Source organism: Lipophrys pholis (assembly GCF_963383615.2).
Source record: "Lipophrys pholis genome assembly, chromosome: 6".
In the NCBI taxonomy this organism is placed as follows: domain Eukaryota; kingdom Metazoa; phylum Chordata; class Actinopteri; order Blenniiformes; family Blenniidae; genus Lipophrys; species Lipophrys pholis.
In genome coordinates, this window is record NC_137629.1 from 24,942,594 (window position 1) to 24,958,541 (window position 15,948).

The 15,948-nt window shown below is 42.1% G+C and overlaps 3 protein-coding genes across 7 annotated transcripts; 1 reads left to right on the forward strand and 2 right to left on the reverse strand.

Annotated features, from left to right (window-relative positions):
* Positions 1 to 112: 112 nt before the first annotated feature.
* On the reverse strand, positions 113 to 3,342 carry slc25a51b (solute carrier family 25 member 51b). Its single transcript, XM_080465589.1, has 2 exons — positions 3,227 to 3,342; positions 113 to 1,792 (listed from the first exon to the last, which is right to left on the reverse strand). Exon 2 carries the CDS (start codon positions 1,733 to 1,735, stop codon positions 809 to 811), a length of 927 nt encoding a protein of 308 aa, XP_080321715.1. The 5' UTR covers positions 1,736 to 1,792; positions 3,227 to 3,342; the 3' UTR covers positions 113 to 808.
* On the forward strand, positions 2,872 to 11,116 carry ints10 (integrator complex subunit 10). 5 transcript variants are annotated; one of them, XM_080465582.1, is made up of 18 exons: positions 2,895 to 4,084; positions 4,164 to 4,231; positions 4,317 to 4,420; positions 4,994 to 5,133; positions 5,208 to 5,289; positions 5,375 to 5,515; positions 5,628 to 5,796; positions 5,958 to 6,127; positions 6,252 to 6,391; positions 6,495 to 6,648; positions 6,854 to 6,936; positions 7,363 to 7,518; positions 8,706 to 8,814; positions 9,021 to 9,100; positions 9,264 to 9,426; positions 9,569 to 9,662; positions 9,977 to 10,117; positions 10,543 to 11,112. In XM_080465582.1, the coding sequence occupies exons 1-18, from the start codon at positions 3,956 to 3,958 to the stop codon at positions 10,697 to 10,699; spliced, it is 2,280 nt and encodes a 759-aa protein (XP_080321708.1). In that variant the 5' UTR covers positions 2,895 to 3,955; the 3' UTR covers positions 10,700 to 11,112. The 5 variants fall into 5 exon arrangements, with proteins under 5 accessions (XP_080321710.1, XP_080321712.1, XP_080321708.1 ...); XM_080465583.1 differs by having other exon boundaries at positions 9,977 to 10,045; XM_080465584.1 differs by lacking the exon at positions 9,977 to 10,117 and having other exon boundaries at positions 2,872 to 4,084; positions 10,543 to 11,116.
* On the reverse strand, positions 11,027 to 15,356 carry tlr1 (toll-like receptor 1). Its single transcript, XM_080465581.1, has 2 exons — positions 15,068 to 15,356; positions 11,027 to 13,659 (listed from the first exon to the last, which is right to left on the reverse strand). The coding sequence occupies exon 2, from the start codon at positions 13,650 to 13,652 to the stop codon at positions 11,256 to 11,258; it is 2,397 nt and encodes a 798-aa protein (XP_080321707.1). The 5' UTR covers positions 13,653 to 13,659; positions 15,068 to 15,356; the 3' UTR covers positions 11,027 to 11,255.
* Positions 15,357 to 15,948: the final 592 nt, after the last annotated feature.

The window sequence follows — 15,948 nt, forward strand, 5'->3', positions numbered from 1 at the left end:
ATGAGCTCTTACTTGTTGTAATGGAACCGACAAGATCTGAGCTAAACATTTAGCTGACAAATATTTCATTGGGCACTTGTTAAACTCACAAAGCAACACATCCTGCTAGGAGCACTTGGAAAAAAAATTTAATCAAGACAAACTAAATTGAACAGAACATTTGCCGTAGGTAAAATACATGAAAATAGGAACAGTTTTAGAAAATGTTGCTTTTTACTTTTTGTATCCCCCCCAAAAATCAGCAGATCACATTTAGCATTAACCTTCTGAACATAATGAGAACTAAACGGAACAACCGTTTATTACATTCTCCTTAACAACACTTCTGGGGGGTTTCAATGGTCAAAAGCTTAATATTACATTGGCAGGATTTATTAGGGTTTTTTTTTTAAAGCGGAGGTGCTCTTAGTCAAACAAATAGATTATTACTATCCTCAAAACACCACAGCACGGGGGTGGGGGTCGGGGGGGCTGGACTGCTGCTTTCTTCCCTTAATTTTTGCACAAAGAGCAAATGAGGGCATCACAGTTGGACCCTGGCACAAGTTTTATATAGGCTGAAATGTGTAGCTTCTTTTTTAAAAGCTCAATATTAAAAACTAACAATGATAGGTGGCTACGATACACTGACTGTTGGCCCCTTTGAGAAGTGCAACTTTTTTTGCCACCTTTCAGTCCTGGAATCACTGTCCTGTTATCAGCGCCAGACAGCGAGTGCATAGGCGTTACTCAATTTCTCTCTTCAAACTCGCTCTATTCCTTTGCAACGATATTAAATACTTTCCACTTTATATTTTGATTCCTTCTCTCATAAGAGCTTCAGCAGCAGCTCGTAGGTGGCGTTGATGATGCCCCAGGAGAGCAGTGACCGGTGGTAGTTGAGGTGGGCACCTCGGAAGAGCATGGCCAGGCTGCCCCCCCTCTCTCTCCACACTGTTGACAGCACCTCCCCGCAAGGCTTGAAAGCTCCTCCAACCTGAGACTGAGCCCGAGATTTGACCACATTTAATGGATAGAACATAATGCCAAGGCCAGCCCCCAACACCCCTCCGCACACAAAATCATTCACCAAATGACCAGCCTTGTTCGTAGCTTCGGGAAGCTGCTCCTTAATGGGCCCCCGGAGGCCGAAGAAAAGCACATTGCTCGGGCCATTACGCAAGAGTATGGGTACGAGGCCCCGGTAGCACTCTCTGACGCCGTACTCGGTCAGAAGTGTCCGGAAGGTGTGGGCCGTGTTGTTGAAGCGCCCATGGTGCCGATGGTCTTGTAGGAGAGTCTGCACACGCTCAAATGGTGTTAGAATGGCCTCTGTGGTTCCGGCCAACGCCGCAGCAAAGCTGCGCGTGACCAGCTCGGGCACGCCACCGGCCCGGTCAAGCAAAACTCGAGAGAAGTCCTCATACAGGCCAAACATGATGGCCACAGTAGTGCTCTTCTGGAGAAGTGGGGGCAGCAGGCCTCGGTACAGATTTCTCAGCCCATCCCTCTGGAGCTGTCGAACTGCCTCCGTGGCCAAGACACCATGCAGCTGCTGGCGAAACAGCACCTTCTGGATGGGGAAGGTGATCACAATGTTGGTAAAAGCTGCAATCGATCCACAGACATAGTGCTTCCCCTGATGCCTACTGGTGCTCAAAGCCCCAGCAGGCATCAGGGAATGGCCTCCTTTTGTCAGAGCAGACTGGGGCTGAGGTGTCCGGGCAGACTCCGAGTCCATGGTGCTAACAGCCATGAGAGGCTCAGTGCACCACAGCCTTATTTTGCAGCATCATACCAGTAATGCATACATCTGCAAGACATGTAAAATGATTGTGTTAGTTACTTGACAAAGTGCATATACAAATGCATATCTTAACTGAAGAAGATCCAGAGAAACACAATTAGTTTAGAACATTTGACAGTGACCTCAAAAAGCCAACCATCAAACCCAAAATGTATTATCATAGAATCCTTTTTAACATCACTAAATATACAGCAACTCTGCAGGATAGGATCATTACAAGTTTAGAGTTTGAGGTACATTGAACAAGTTGATCACGGTTACCTGCCCTAAGCATGCAAGAACCAGGCTGACCTGACTGCATACTGATAAGCAGTATTATACAACCGACTGATAAGCACAGCCAAAGTCAAGAGGAAAGGGGAGGTACAGCTGCAAGTTAAATGTGTTTGTGCAAAACACTTTGGGGGTAGTAGAGCACCCTCTATTTGATGTGATCAAGTTTCAAAGGCAGCATCTTTTTTTAAGCATGGAGGAATCTAGCAAGATACCAGCTCACTTTACATCAACAATAAGACATTCTTCTTTTTTTTTTTTTTGTTTTAAACAAGATGTTTCAAAATTAAGTCTGATTGTGTAAAGCAAGTCGTCTGCTACTTCTATACATAGCCCAGGAAGAAGGCTATGCTGGGAAAGCTGTGGGGTCATCAGAGGTCATGGCAGACCAACCAAAATATCACAGCAGAAATCTTGACACATGGTAGATTCAGGTCAGTATGACAGACTGCACCCGATGCTTAAGGCGTATTTAATTCAGACACCGCCACATATTACTTAAAAATAAATAAATAAATAAATTTAAAAATAAAAGCAAATGCGAAAACTGTATTGTGAACTATGGTTTTAATCAGAAGACATGCGTCGTGATCGGTCACTTTATTTCAGACTCGATTTGTTGCATCAATATTAACATAGACTTGATGTTCTGCAATTAAACTCCATCTGCACTGAACACGCCCTGTGTGCACAGTTTTCCTGGAAGCTGCCGACTCGATTTGTCATGCCTGTTGCAGCATGCTACCAGTCAAGGTGGATTAAGGCGGGGTACATACGTCGGATTTGAGACACACGCACGCACGCACACACACACAAGCGAAGTGCACGTCACCGCAGGTGCGGCGATTCAATACCCAGCTGCTCCCATCACAGACTGGCAAGATTTAGCCTTTAACTCAAAACACCGAAATGCTAGGTCAGCAGGGCTTGTTAGCTTCACGGTGCCAGCGACCGCGCCTCGACACAGGGCTATCGAACCGTCAGAAGGGCTTTAAGACACCAGATAATAGCTGCATGCTACGGTAAGGTGTCTGTCTGCCGAGCATGCTAAGTGGCTAACCTGACCAGTGTCAAAACGAACGGTTGATGATTGGTTGGAGACCCCGTGGACAACAATCGAATGTCAAGAGGCAAACGAGCTGTTCGGGTCCTGAATAAGTCGTTTACCTGTTGCGTACACAAGTCTGTCCTCTCCGGACATGTAGAGGGCCACTGGCAGGGTGTTAGGGCCCCTGCTGTAGGTCGTGTCTGCTGCCCCACCAAGAAGCAAGGGCGGAAGCAGGTGACAGCAGCGGCGCATGCGCACTGCAACACATCTGACAGCTAATCCATGTAGTAGCAGACGTTTTCACATTCGCGAACTCAATTTTCTTTATTATTGAAAGGGAGCAGTGAGTAGTTTGGGTTCATCAATTGTGGCAGGTGACGCGCTGATTATAGCACGTGAATGTCGAAAAAGTACATTGTTCGGATTGTTTTGGTGCTACGAAACCACTAGCCCCTGAGGGTTATGTCGTAAAGCGACGTTGCACGTCGGATTTTACGACAGCGCAGTGACGTCATCAACTGGTGATCGTGTTGAAAATAAATGTGTAGCTTTGTCTGGTCAATTCATAAAGACTTGGAGCTTATTTCGCGTTTACATATCAACGATATTCATATTTATGAAAGCAAATTGACAAATAGAGCTGTTAAATATTTATGGTAAACATGTAAACTGTTTGTAAACAAGCTGATGCGAACTAGCTGTGTTGCTAACGGAGAACAGGTTTCTAACGTTGGACTCATCAGCATCTTTACATTGATCATCAAGGAGGCTTGTGCGTCTTTAAGGAGCATCAAACTGCAGATAAAGCTGCGTGTGTGGTCGCTTTTCGCTTTTCGCTTTTCGCCGTCATGTCAGCGCAGAAAGACTGCGAGTTTTTAGTGAAAAGAGCCCGCGAGCTGGTTTCGGATGATCCTTGTGCGGCCAAAGCCTGGCTCATCACAGCCAGAACCCTTTACCCATCAGACTTCAACATACAGGTAACCTTTAACATAATCCCGAGCTTTAAAAGACAGCTCCATGAGGACACATCTGTTATAATTTACATTTTCTTCACAGTATGAAATGTATACAATTGAACGCAATGCCGAGAGGACAGCTTCAGCAGGAAGACTGCTGTATGACATGTGAGTGGCAGTGCACCCATCTCTTCATCTAATGACATGTACTGAGCCTCAAATAACATTTGCCAATATTCCCTTCGTCCCTGAGGTTTATAAACTTTCCGGATCAGCCTATTGTTTGGCGTGAGATCAGTGTCATCACTGCTGCCCTTCGCAGTGACTCCCAAGACAAACAAGCACAGTTTCTACGAGGTGAGCACAGTAATCCCTACTATGAAGTGATCTTACAAATAGTCCAAATTACCACACAGTTACCACAGAGACATAACTTCCAGATCCATCTGGGCCTGGTTCCAGAGACCTAAACAACAGGGATGCTCACATAGAGACAAAAGAAACACAAAATACATCTTCAGAAAGTTGCAAGACTGCAGCAAAGACAAACAAAACAAAAATACAAAATGTCCTTTAAGCTGATTTAAAAAGAGAAAGATCTCTGACATAAATTAGGGGATTTCCATTTTATGTATGAAATCATTTATAAGATTTATTTCAAGACACCCAAGGCCACTGTACAGTATTAAATACTAAAATACTTAACATGCTTCATTATTGCTATAAAAAAAAAACCCCAGCAACAACAATTAAAACATTTAGACGTTTTCAGCTGACCAACTAAATTATATTTAGTATGATTGGAGACATTTGTATATGTGACAACATTCTCACTGTGAGAATTGTGATTCTGAAGTGTGTACAGTCATGAAGAGAAAATGTTTTACTTTTTGGTATCGAAAGAGTTTTGTATGTGCTTGTCTCACCCAGGACTTTTTGAGACGCTGCCTGGTCGTGTTCAGTGTGAGATGCTGCTGAAAGCCACAGAACAGTGCTTCAACACTTTGGAGAAGGCAGAGATGCTGCTGCTCCTGCTGAAGCGCTTTCCAGAGTCTGTGGTTCAACACGGGGTATGGAATTGAACCACAAATCTTTTGTTTTGGCTTATTTAACAGTATATGCTAACAACAGGCTCTGTTCCCAGGTTAATTTAGGGGAGACATTATTGGAAGCAGAGGTATCGGAGAATGTGGAAACTCCTGTCAACTGCTTCAGAAAACTTTTTGGTCAGTGAATGTTATTGAAAGTGTTTTTGCTCATTTAACCGAGACATGGCCCACTTCTCACTGTACTGTTTATTTGCTCTTGCAGTGTGTGATGTCCTTCCTTTGGTCATAAACAACATGGACATGCGCTTGCCAGCGAGCCTTATGCAGAAATACATGCTGAAAGCAGCTGAATTCTACATCGGGTACGTTACCCGAGGACCCTCAGCTGACGTACAAATACAAGGTAAACTTGGAAGGTGCACTTTTATTTTGGTACAACAGGTTTGAACATTCTGATGTTGGTATTCTTTGGCGTTTTGACAGTATTGTGCTTTCTCTTCTTCCTTTCTTTCAAGGCTCTCAAGAAGGTCTGAAGTCACCCAGTGTTTCCCGTACAACTCAACGTTATGTGATTGATGGTCTATCAGAGAAATCCTCCCTGGTGGCAGAGCCCTGGGAGAGGCTGTTGGACATCCTTGCTGTGGTTGGAGCTCGCTGCGAGTGGCAGGGAGACAAGGGACAGAGGTAGTGTAGCAGTCTTTATAATCCTTTACTGATCCGTTGATCCGAATTGGGAAATTCAAAATATCCTGTGTATTACATTATATCAAAGATAATTTGACTGTTGAATGGTTGATGATATTAAGAGTATACTTTTGAATATTGTGTGGGTGCGTGTGGTCTAGGAGTTATGTGGACATGCTGCAAAGAGTCAAAGAACTGTGTCGGTACTTGCCTGGTCTGGAGGGAGACACAAGGTCCCGCTGCTGCAGCCAGATCGTCATCTGCGCAGCACTTGTCCTCTTCCGCAGCGCCTTCCTCTACATCTCGGCTGTGCAGCCCGCACTGTTCCAAGGTCAGTGTTTTTTCTTTGCAAGCACACATTCTTCTCCATTTGCTTCATTTTCGTCAAATTCTTATGGCTGTGCATCTCTTTTCAGTAAAGTGTTCCGATCACACTGAGTGTTTTTCTGCTGTAGGGGTAAACGCATTGAGCACAGGGCCATGGATCCTTGTTGAGGATTTGAGCTTGGTGTACAGTGAAGTGGAGCTGGACAGAGGAGTAGTAAAACATGCTCATAAGAAACGCAAACTGGCTGATGGGAGAGAGAGAACTATGGTACGTAATGATTAAAAAATGTTGTTTATTGTTCTTACATGATTATCTTTAAACTACAGGAAAAAAGAAAGATCTATCTGATGGTTTGTTACTGTGCATGTAGAGCTCAGATGATGAGGAAGCGGCAGGGAAAGGACGCGGACGACATATTTTTTTGAACAAGACTGAGATGCCCAGCTGGGCAGAGACTTTGGAGAGTTTTCGCACAGCAAGAGAAAGTTGGGACCTCCTTCATTCCCACGATGGCCTGGAAAGTGGTAAGCACCAGTACATTCTTCTTTTATATTAATTTATTTTATTCATTTATACGCCGAGTCAGCATTCAGTCATGGTATTGTAATATTACGGAACAAGGTTCATAAGAGTTTAGCACTATTTATCATAAAGAAAATGGCTCTTTATTTCTGGATTATGCCATGATTACATATGAATAAAATAATGTTTTATTGTCATGCCTGTTAGAGTTTAAGAAGATTTGTGCTGCGTGGAAGACAGACTGCTGGCTGTGGTTCCGAATATTCCTCACAGACATGATTATTTACCAGGTGAGAAACTGCTTAATTTTTTTCTGTTCCTGCTAATTGTTTCTGTGCAGTATTGATTTGTGATTATCACCCGTGCTTACTTATAATATGGTATAAACCACCAAGTTTATGGTGCGAGTTGCAGTGATTTGCTGTGATAGACAGAATAATAGACACTACTACCAGTGGTTGTTTCTAATACATTGTGTCACTTCAAGAATCAAAACATTCAGAATGAATAAATTTGATCACTGATTGAAAGAATATTGTCATTCAAAGTGCAGCAAAGGGGAAACATATTTTATTCAGTATTTACTAAATAAACCCATTGTAACTTATGTTATAGTGAGTCTGCGTATTAACCCCGATTAGGAGATTCTCCATCCACATACATTTACACGAGCATTCCGAGCCTGTGCTAACACACTGGGGATTTGTCGTCTCCAGGGGCAGTACCGTAAAGCCCTCTCCAGCCTGCACCAGATGGCCGCAGTCCAGCAGCCTCAGCCCGGGCAGCAGAGTCCCTCCGGTCAGATCACTCTGGAGCACCACAGGGCCCTCATACAGCAGGCGTCCTGCCACTACGCTCTGGGAGAGTACAAGGTACACACACTCGCACCAGTACAACGTTAGTTTAGTGACGAGCGACGTGTTGATGTAAAGGGCAGCAACCCACATTTGTATTTGGTTAATTCTGTTTTGTGATTAGTTTTTCCGGCACCTTCAACTTACTCGCATATTTCCAACATACCCAAAGATGCTTGTGAGGTTTATTGGAAAATGCATTTTGGTAGTTAGTATGAATCTATGTGTGGGTGATTATGTGTATTTGTATTTTTTATATTCATGTTATGCTTTCATAATAATCAATTCCTCTAGCTTTTCTGGCCCACACACTTTCCGTGTGTATTCTTTCAGTAACCCAGTGCTCCATGTATGCTGTATGTGGAGGCCTGATCAGGAATCCGGCCGGCCCAGATTGGAATTCCAATCAAATGTATCTAATTCAAGCACAAATATCTAATTCAACAGAAAATTGATAGTAAGAAGTAAAACTTATTTAATCCTGCCATTCCCTCAATATTAGATAATCAGATTTTATAATTATCCTATTACTTACTTAATGTAATTGTTCGTATCATCTTTTAATTTATTTGCAGATTATTTCCCATTTGTACATTATTGCTTTGTTACATAGCTTAATTTTTAATCAATAATCTGTTTATCAACTGTTTTCTAAACAAATCAAATGACTGTAGTCTTAAAGTTCAACATGGAATTCCAATCTGGGTCGGCCGGAATCTGGATCGAGCCAGATTCTACTCTGGGCCTCCACATATATAATAATATTGTTTATTTATCTATCATAAAACATTCAAATTAACGGATGGGCATAGAAACTGGATGTAATTAGTACTAGTATTAAAAAAAAATGTACCATGATCCCAAAAATGTATGTGGTCTTTTCCAGCTGGCCTGCAGGTGGCGTTAAAGTTCAGACTAGCATTGAAATTTATAAAGGCTGCTAGTTAAAATCTTGAAGGCTGAGTTTTACCAGTTTAGCACAACCTTATTAAACTACAGTTTTGCTGTGTTGTTCACCAATTACTCTGTCATTATTTAGTGAAGAAGTCATTTCCAAGTGATTAAATAAATCAAATTGAATAGATTATGATTGTTCTTCTTTCAATCGCCGGGTCAAACATGTCTACTTAAAACATAAAAACATAGCTTTAACTTGGCGGTATTGTACATAATGTAAATATATTGTCTGATTTTGTCTTGATAAGAGGGCCTGTGAAAAGCTGCTGGATGTTGTCGGTGCACTGATACCACCGACCCAAGAACCAAGTAAGGCCTCAGAGGACCAAGGGAGAGTGAAGACAAAAACTAGGAAAGGTACATACTCGCAGTTTTCAATTGGTTGAGATCGTTTATATTATTGTTTGTGTTTGTGAATCTTAATGAGCCGCTGTAAGCACAAACACAACAGTTTTGTCTCTTGAATGCCAACTACTGTTGTTCAAATGTAATAATATCACCATTCCATGTGTGACTTCAGAACACCGATGCCTCTTTTTTTTTTTTTATTCTGACTGAAACAGGTAATGACCTGCGACTGCTGCCCTGCACCTGCAAAGCTGTGTTGCCTTTCTGTCTCCAGCTCATGTTGGCATGCTTCAAGGTAACTTAAATATGAATGTTTGTGGAAATCAATACAGTTTGCAGGTTTATTATTGGCAAGTGTGTACACACTGGAGGCTATTTGTGCTTTATTACAAAGGAGCATTGATTTAAATGTGAACCCCGCCTGAATAATCTGCCTTTAATTTCGTTTCTATTCTCAGCTTCGTGCCTTCACGGACAATCGCGATGACCTGTCCCTTGGTCATGTCATCGTCCTCTTGCAGCACGACTGGCCGCAGGGGGAACTGCTGTTTCTCAAGGCAATAGATAAAATCTGTCAGCAGGGAAGCTTCCAATATGAGAATTTCTTCAACTATGTCACCAGTATCCTTTCTTTCAACTGCCCCTGAATGATAAGGGATGAGGTTTTCTCTCTACTGTTTGTTCGACCACTGTCTCAGCGGTTGCCCTGTCAGCGTTGCCACAGTTTGGATGTTGGCTTCCATAAGCTCATGATGTTTCTCAGACATCGACATGCTGGAGGAGTTTGCATACCTGCGTACTCCAGAAGGAGGAAGGATTCAGCTGGAGCTGCTCCCCAATCAGGGAATCCTGATTAAGTAAGCGACTCATAATCCGAGATGTCTCAGCGGACATCGCGACCCTACACCGTCCCGTTCTGTCGGCGGTGTTTTTAAAAGAGGGCTGTGTTGTTGACTGATCTGAGTAGACATTGCCTGTGGGGGAATATTTTTTATTTTTTATTTTTTATTTTTTTTTTTACTTTAATTTGAAAAAAAGTTGTTAACAGAGTGGGCCTCATAAAGAGGAAGATAGTAAAACAAATCAAAGTGAAGTTGCTGAATTGCTGTAGAAGTAAAGACAGTTGAATGCACCCGCACTGACAGAGTTGTTGAATGTTGCTGTCCCTCAGGAACTCTAGTCCCGCCCTGGGGGTGGAGTTAAATACCCTACTGCTACAAGGGGTGCAGACCATGGAAAGGTACCCCAGGCCCCTCCTCCCACAGTCCCCATCCCGCCCAACGATCACCCTTCCTTCATTCCCAGCTGCAAGGCTTGTCATCCCCTGAATTTTGATTTGGGCCTGTCATTTTACATCAAGATGTAGTTGTTTTTTGGTTTCCTGTCAGCATTTGTTTATTTGAACCATGACTTGTCTTTCTGTGGTCATTACCGTTGTTCTTGTTGATATTTGAGGATGGTGTCGGTGTTGTTGTACAGTCAGTTTAGTTTTCTGCCCAATCATGATCTCATTTCATTTGTGGACATGTTTTATGTGGATTTGATTTAATGTAATGAAACATGTTTAAACGTGACTGGCTGATTTATGTGTGCGAGGTAAATGCGACACGCTGTTTTCATGACATTGTTTCTACTACATAATCCAGCGTCTGTTTATAACAATCAGCCCATAAGAGTAAATGTCTGACACCTATGTGTTTGTTTTTTCATTTTTTAAAAACCTTCTCACTCTTGCAGGCACCACACTGTGACCAGGGGGATCACCAAAGGAGTGAAGGAGGATTTCCGTCTGGCCATGGAGAGGCAGGTTTCACGCTGTGGAGAGAACTTGCTCAGTGTGCTTCACCGTTTCTGCATTAATGAGAAAATAATCGTCATCCAGTCTCTTCCTTGACTCGGGTCTGTGGCTTTTCCAACTTTTGAAGGGCGACGGTTAAGGGAGAGTTATAACGAAGTTCGACTGACGTTGCAAGTCCGAAAATAGTGTCTGAGTAGAGGAGGCCTATACAACTTTTGGGATTCATCAAACAAAATTGAACTCTAAAGAAAAGAAAAAAAACATCCGTGTTCCTCTGTTCCTTGCCTTAGAAGTGGATCTGTCTTTCACAGACGTACAGTATGTGTGCAGTTGTTTTCATTGTTCGTGTAACGTTGATCGCCCACAGTGTGTCCTGTTGTTTGGTGGGTGTCAGTATTGATAAAAGAATCAAATGGATTTTTTGCTAATGTTTGGTAAAGTTTATTTTTATAACATTGTTGATCTTTTTGTGAGTTTATACAGTCAAATAAATCTGATCTGAATCGTTCAAATATATTGGCGTCAATCATTCATATCTGCCGTGTGAACATCAACTGCATTCACAACAAATTGAAGAATTATCAAGTAGTTATATGTTAAAAAGCAAGCCAAAAACCAAAAAAAAAAAAAAAGCAAGCTCCCTTTGTGACACTCATTCTTGTATTTGTGCCGCTGGTGCGTTTGGCAGGTCGGCCTGTATTGCGGCTCTGAGGTTAGCCCAGAACAGTCTCTGCTTGACTCTGTCCTGGGGCCACTCCAGGTAGGTGTGGCGGTTCATCATGGACTTCAGCTGGTTGTACTTGGATGGGATCAGGTACTGAGGCAGAGGCTCCAGCAACACCAACACGATGCTGTCCGATCCTCGGGAAAGGCGCTGGTGGCTGGCGAAGTAAAGCTCATAATGGCACCACTCACTCTTGACAAAGTGAGCCGAGAGCACAAACACTGCTCGCCAGCTCTTCTCCACACAGCTGATGATGTTCTCAATAATAGTTTTTCCTGGCACAAAGTGTTTTTCGTGGTATGAGATTCTGAGCCCTCCTTCGAGATTAGAAAGAAGGTCTCTGTGCACCCAGTCGGCATCATGCTGACTATAGGACACAAAAGCGTGGAACTCGACGCCCGCCAGATCTTCCGCTCCAACTTGCCGTCTTCTTGTCCGATGTTTAGCTTTGGTCCACTGCCAGATCATACTTATGTACCAGGGAACATCTAGATGGCGACACAGGGCCACTATTGTCACAATAAGAATGACCGCTGGGACCAAGATGGTGGCTGCGAGGAGCCAGACGTTGCACAAGACCTCTGGGATCCAGAAATCCTTCAGACTTGAGTTTCGAACAGCCTCTGGGTAGCTGCAGCGATAGCCCAGAGGCCAGTTTATTATGTCAACGCCAGAGTCGTATTTCCTTTCTGATGTGATCCCGAGGCTTATGAAGCCCCTCAGAGAGCAGGTGCAGATGAAGGGATTGTCGCTGACGTCAAGGACTTTCAGTTTGGGGCAGGTCTCCATCTTGCTCATGGACGGGACATGAAGGGAGTTTGACTTGATCATAAGCTTGTTCAGGGCAGGGAATGTATCACAAGCTGGCAGCTCTCGCAGCTTGTTGGCATTTAGATTCAGTGTAGAAAGGTTTTCCAGTTTGAAAATGGACGACGAAATTGCAAGAATCTCATTGTTTTGAAGGTCCAGTGTCTGTAGATTTTTTGGGAGACATTCAAAAACGGACTCGGTCAAACCATTTGAAGACAGGTTCAGAATGGTGATGCCGAGTGGCCAGAAACACTCAGAGGAACCATCAAAGACTATGGAGTTGAGGCTGAGGTCCAGGTGTTGCAGTGACCTCATGTGCTTAAAACGCTCGCTTAATATGTGAAGACTTTTAAGATTGTTGTCTGCAAGAGTCAAATTTCTCACATTGGCCAAATTCTCACAGTCAACCATCTGTTGTCCCTCCACTCTGGAGAAGATCGAGTCAGACAGGGCATCATGGGAGAAGTCCAGGTGGAGGACAGGACTGACAGATTTTGGACATGTCATGTGAATGAGCGACGTCTCCACGATTGTCAAACTCTCGACTGGCAGGCTGATGAAGAAGTTGTAAACTGCCTCCTGTGAAAAGATAAAAGACTTCACCACAGCCCGTCTGACTGTAAAGGACTTCATTTTTGACGTCTTGGTGACCTCCGTTTCCGAAAAAGGCAGGTTGAACATGACTACGTCAGAGACACTGACATGAGCAATGTTTTTGTGCAGAGTCGCATTAACTAAATTGGTTAAGTCAGTCCAGGCGATGGATATCTTGTTTAAGTAAAGGTGAGAAGTGTATATTTCTACTCTCTCGCTCAACCGCTTACTCAACGTTTTGAAGCCTCCTGCCAAATTCATCAGCTCCACTTCAACGAAAAGCATCAGTGCATCAGAAACCAGATCGGGATCCATTATTTGAGAACGGCTGAGGACTATCTGAAGCCTATGAGCGCGGACGTCCTTCAGGCTTCCTGCTTCATACTCTAGTTCGTCTTCCAGGGAAAGACTCAGCGTATGGAGATTGACTTGAGCGAGGTTCTTGAAATCACCCACACTGATGTTTGCGGCTCCTACGGCTAATCTCTCCAGTTTTGCCAGGTGACTAAACTCACTCCCCAAACTCATGGTAGGAGACATGTTCCAGGTTAAGTTTAGCACCAGAAGGTTCCCCGTGTAGAGCAGGTACGGTTGACCCGTCAGGTTCTTCAGGCCGTTGTGAGACAGGTCCAGGTTCTCCAGGAGCGGCGTGCACGTAAACGTCTCCGCGTCGATGTCCTCCAGACTGTTCCAGGAGACATTCAGGAACTTCAGTAGATACGTGTTTTGGAAGTCCCCGCTGTGGAGCTGCGTTATGCGGTTGCGTGACAGATCCAAAGACTCGGTCGTGCCTGGCAAGTCTGGAGGGACAGATGAGAGGTTTTGGGAGGAACGATCTACAGAGCTGTCGGGGGATGAAACAGTCTTCTGGAGCAACACCAACAAAGCTGTCGTCCAAACGACAACCATTGTCAATCGCATTGTTTGCCTGGTACAAAACAAGGAAGAAAGATCATGTCAGTATTGGTTTAAACACTTCCCTACCACTTCATCTTAATAAATGAACTGTACAACTCTTCATACAAATTGCTCTTGAGAGAATAAAAGAGCCCAGAAAAATCTGTCTACATCTAAACAGAACATTAACATCTTCATGGGAAGCCTCACATAAAATATGTAAAACAGAAATTATCCAAATCTATTTCTATTCTTTACAGAACAAGACATTTACTGAATAAGAACTGCCTACATTTGCTGTACTTTTCACTTGTGATGCCATACATGACATATTGTGTTGAAATTTGGGGTAATACATATAAAACAAACCTAGATCCAATAATCAAACTGCAAAAAAGAGCTATTAGGATAATAAATGAAGTTGGATATCGTGATTCCACAAATCAGCTGTTTATAAGATCACATACCCAAAAATTTTTGGACATTGTATATTCAAAAACATTAGAAATTATGTTTAGAGTGGTAAATAAGACAATTCCAGGTTGTATTCAAAAATTGTTTAAACTAAGGCAGGGGATTTATAACCTAAGGGGTTTGCTAATGTTTGACACTCACAAAGTAAGAACTAATATCAGGTACAGATGTGTGTCAGTTTTGGGTGTAAAATTATGGAATGGACTTAATGATGAAATAAAGATGTGTAATTCTATGTATGTTTTCAAGAAGACTTTAAAGTCTAAAATTATCAAAGGTTACAATGAAATTTGATTGAATTTGATTTTTCAGTAGTAATGGGAGTATTAGTGATGTTTTATTGTGAATTATTCAGTTAATCCTATGATGGTACAGGATAGGCACAATTAAGCCTTGAGGCTTCAGCCTATTCCTTTTTCGGTTGCTGTCTGTTTATTTTGTAAAAACATGATTTTGTTTTTATTTTTATTTTTAACCGAAATAAAGCATTCATTCATTCATTCATTCATTCATTCATTCATTCATTCATTCAATATTTCTGGCATAAATGTGCTTTTAGACTGCTTTAGTTTTAGTGCTTTACACTTTTGTCCAAGACATTTGCAAATGAGTAAAGGACTAACTATGTAATTTAAGCTAAACTGTAATCCACAGGAAGGAACATAAAGTTGTATTTGATCTGTTGAAATGTTTTAATAATTGTTTCCTCTTCAAATTCCACTGGAAATGTATGAATACAGAGATTTTAGTCAGATTTTCAATGTGCAGTTCAACTAATTAGATTGTTCTTTAAATGTAAACCTAAGTTTTAATATCATGTGCAACCCACATTGCTTTTCATTTAATCAGACTATACTTTTGTGTTTCCAACGGGGTTGAACAGATGCATTTTACGCATTGAAATAAACCGCCACACTCACAGCAAATATCAAATAGCACAAAAATAGGCAGAAGGGACCACTGACCTGTGTTGAGCACTGATGGATTTTCAGTAGAAAGAGAATAGATTCCACATGGTGAGTTTTCAAACCTTAATTCTCCGGCGTCTGTACTCCATCCGACAGATTTTTCATTTGTAGAATTTCATAAATTCCAACACGAAGCGAAATAGAAAAAGTATGTACTGAAAATCTTGTCAAACGAATTCAATAAACAACAACAAAAAGTCAATTAACCAGAAACTTTGCAGATAAAATATCAACCATCACTTCTTTTGCAGGATCTGCTGCTCTAGTTAAGGGCATTCTAAGAGATGGTGAGCAACAAAGCAGAGAGGAAGCAGGTGCAGAAATGAAAGTATCTGTGGGGTTGGTTAAACGTTTGTCGCACAGACATCTATTTTTTCATTTCCCTTTTATTAACTGAGCAAGTGTGTTATATATAAAAGAAGGAAACTACTTGTCTGTAATATACTGATGACCAGTATGTGGGAACAGTCAAAGTATATTAAGTTCTGCTCTCTGTCATATTTTAATTTTGTCATTTGGATGACGTTGACCTTTGTTTCATGACAATATACATATATTTTTTGGTCAGTAGTGATATAAATGGATGGCGTCTTCTGTTTGACAAACACTCAACAGTGAGGATGAATGTGTGAGAACCATCAACAAGACTATCTAATGTGAGTTAGTATATAGTTCACATCGAGACCAGCAACTCTAACCCAACTCTAAGTGTGCAGAAATGTAGGTTTTGATGACCAGTGCATTACCAAACTATCTGAGATTGTTTTCACTTGATGCACAGGAAAGATTGGAACCGACTTTTTTTTTTGTTTGCTTTTCTGTGACACTGACGTCATTATTCAATGAAAACCAAATCTGCAAGAATTAGCATCTGTTGG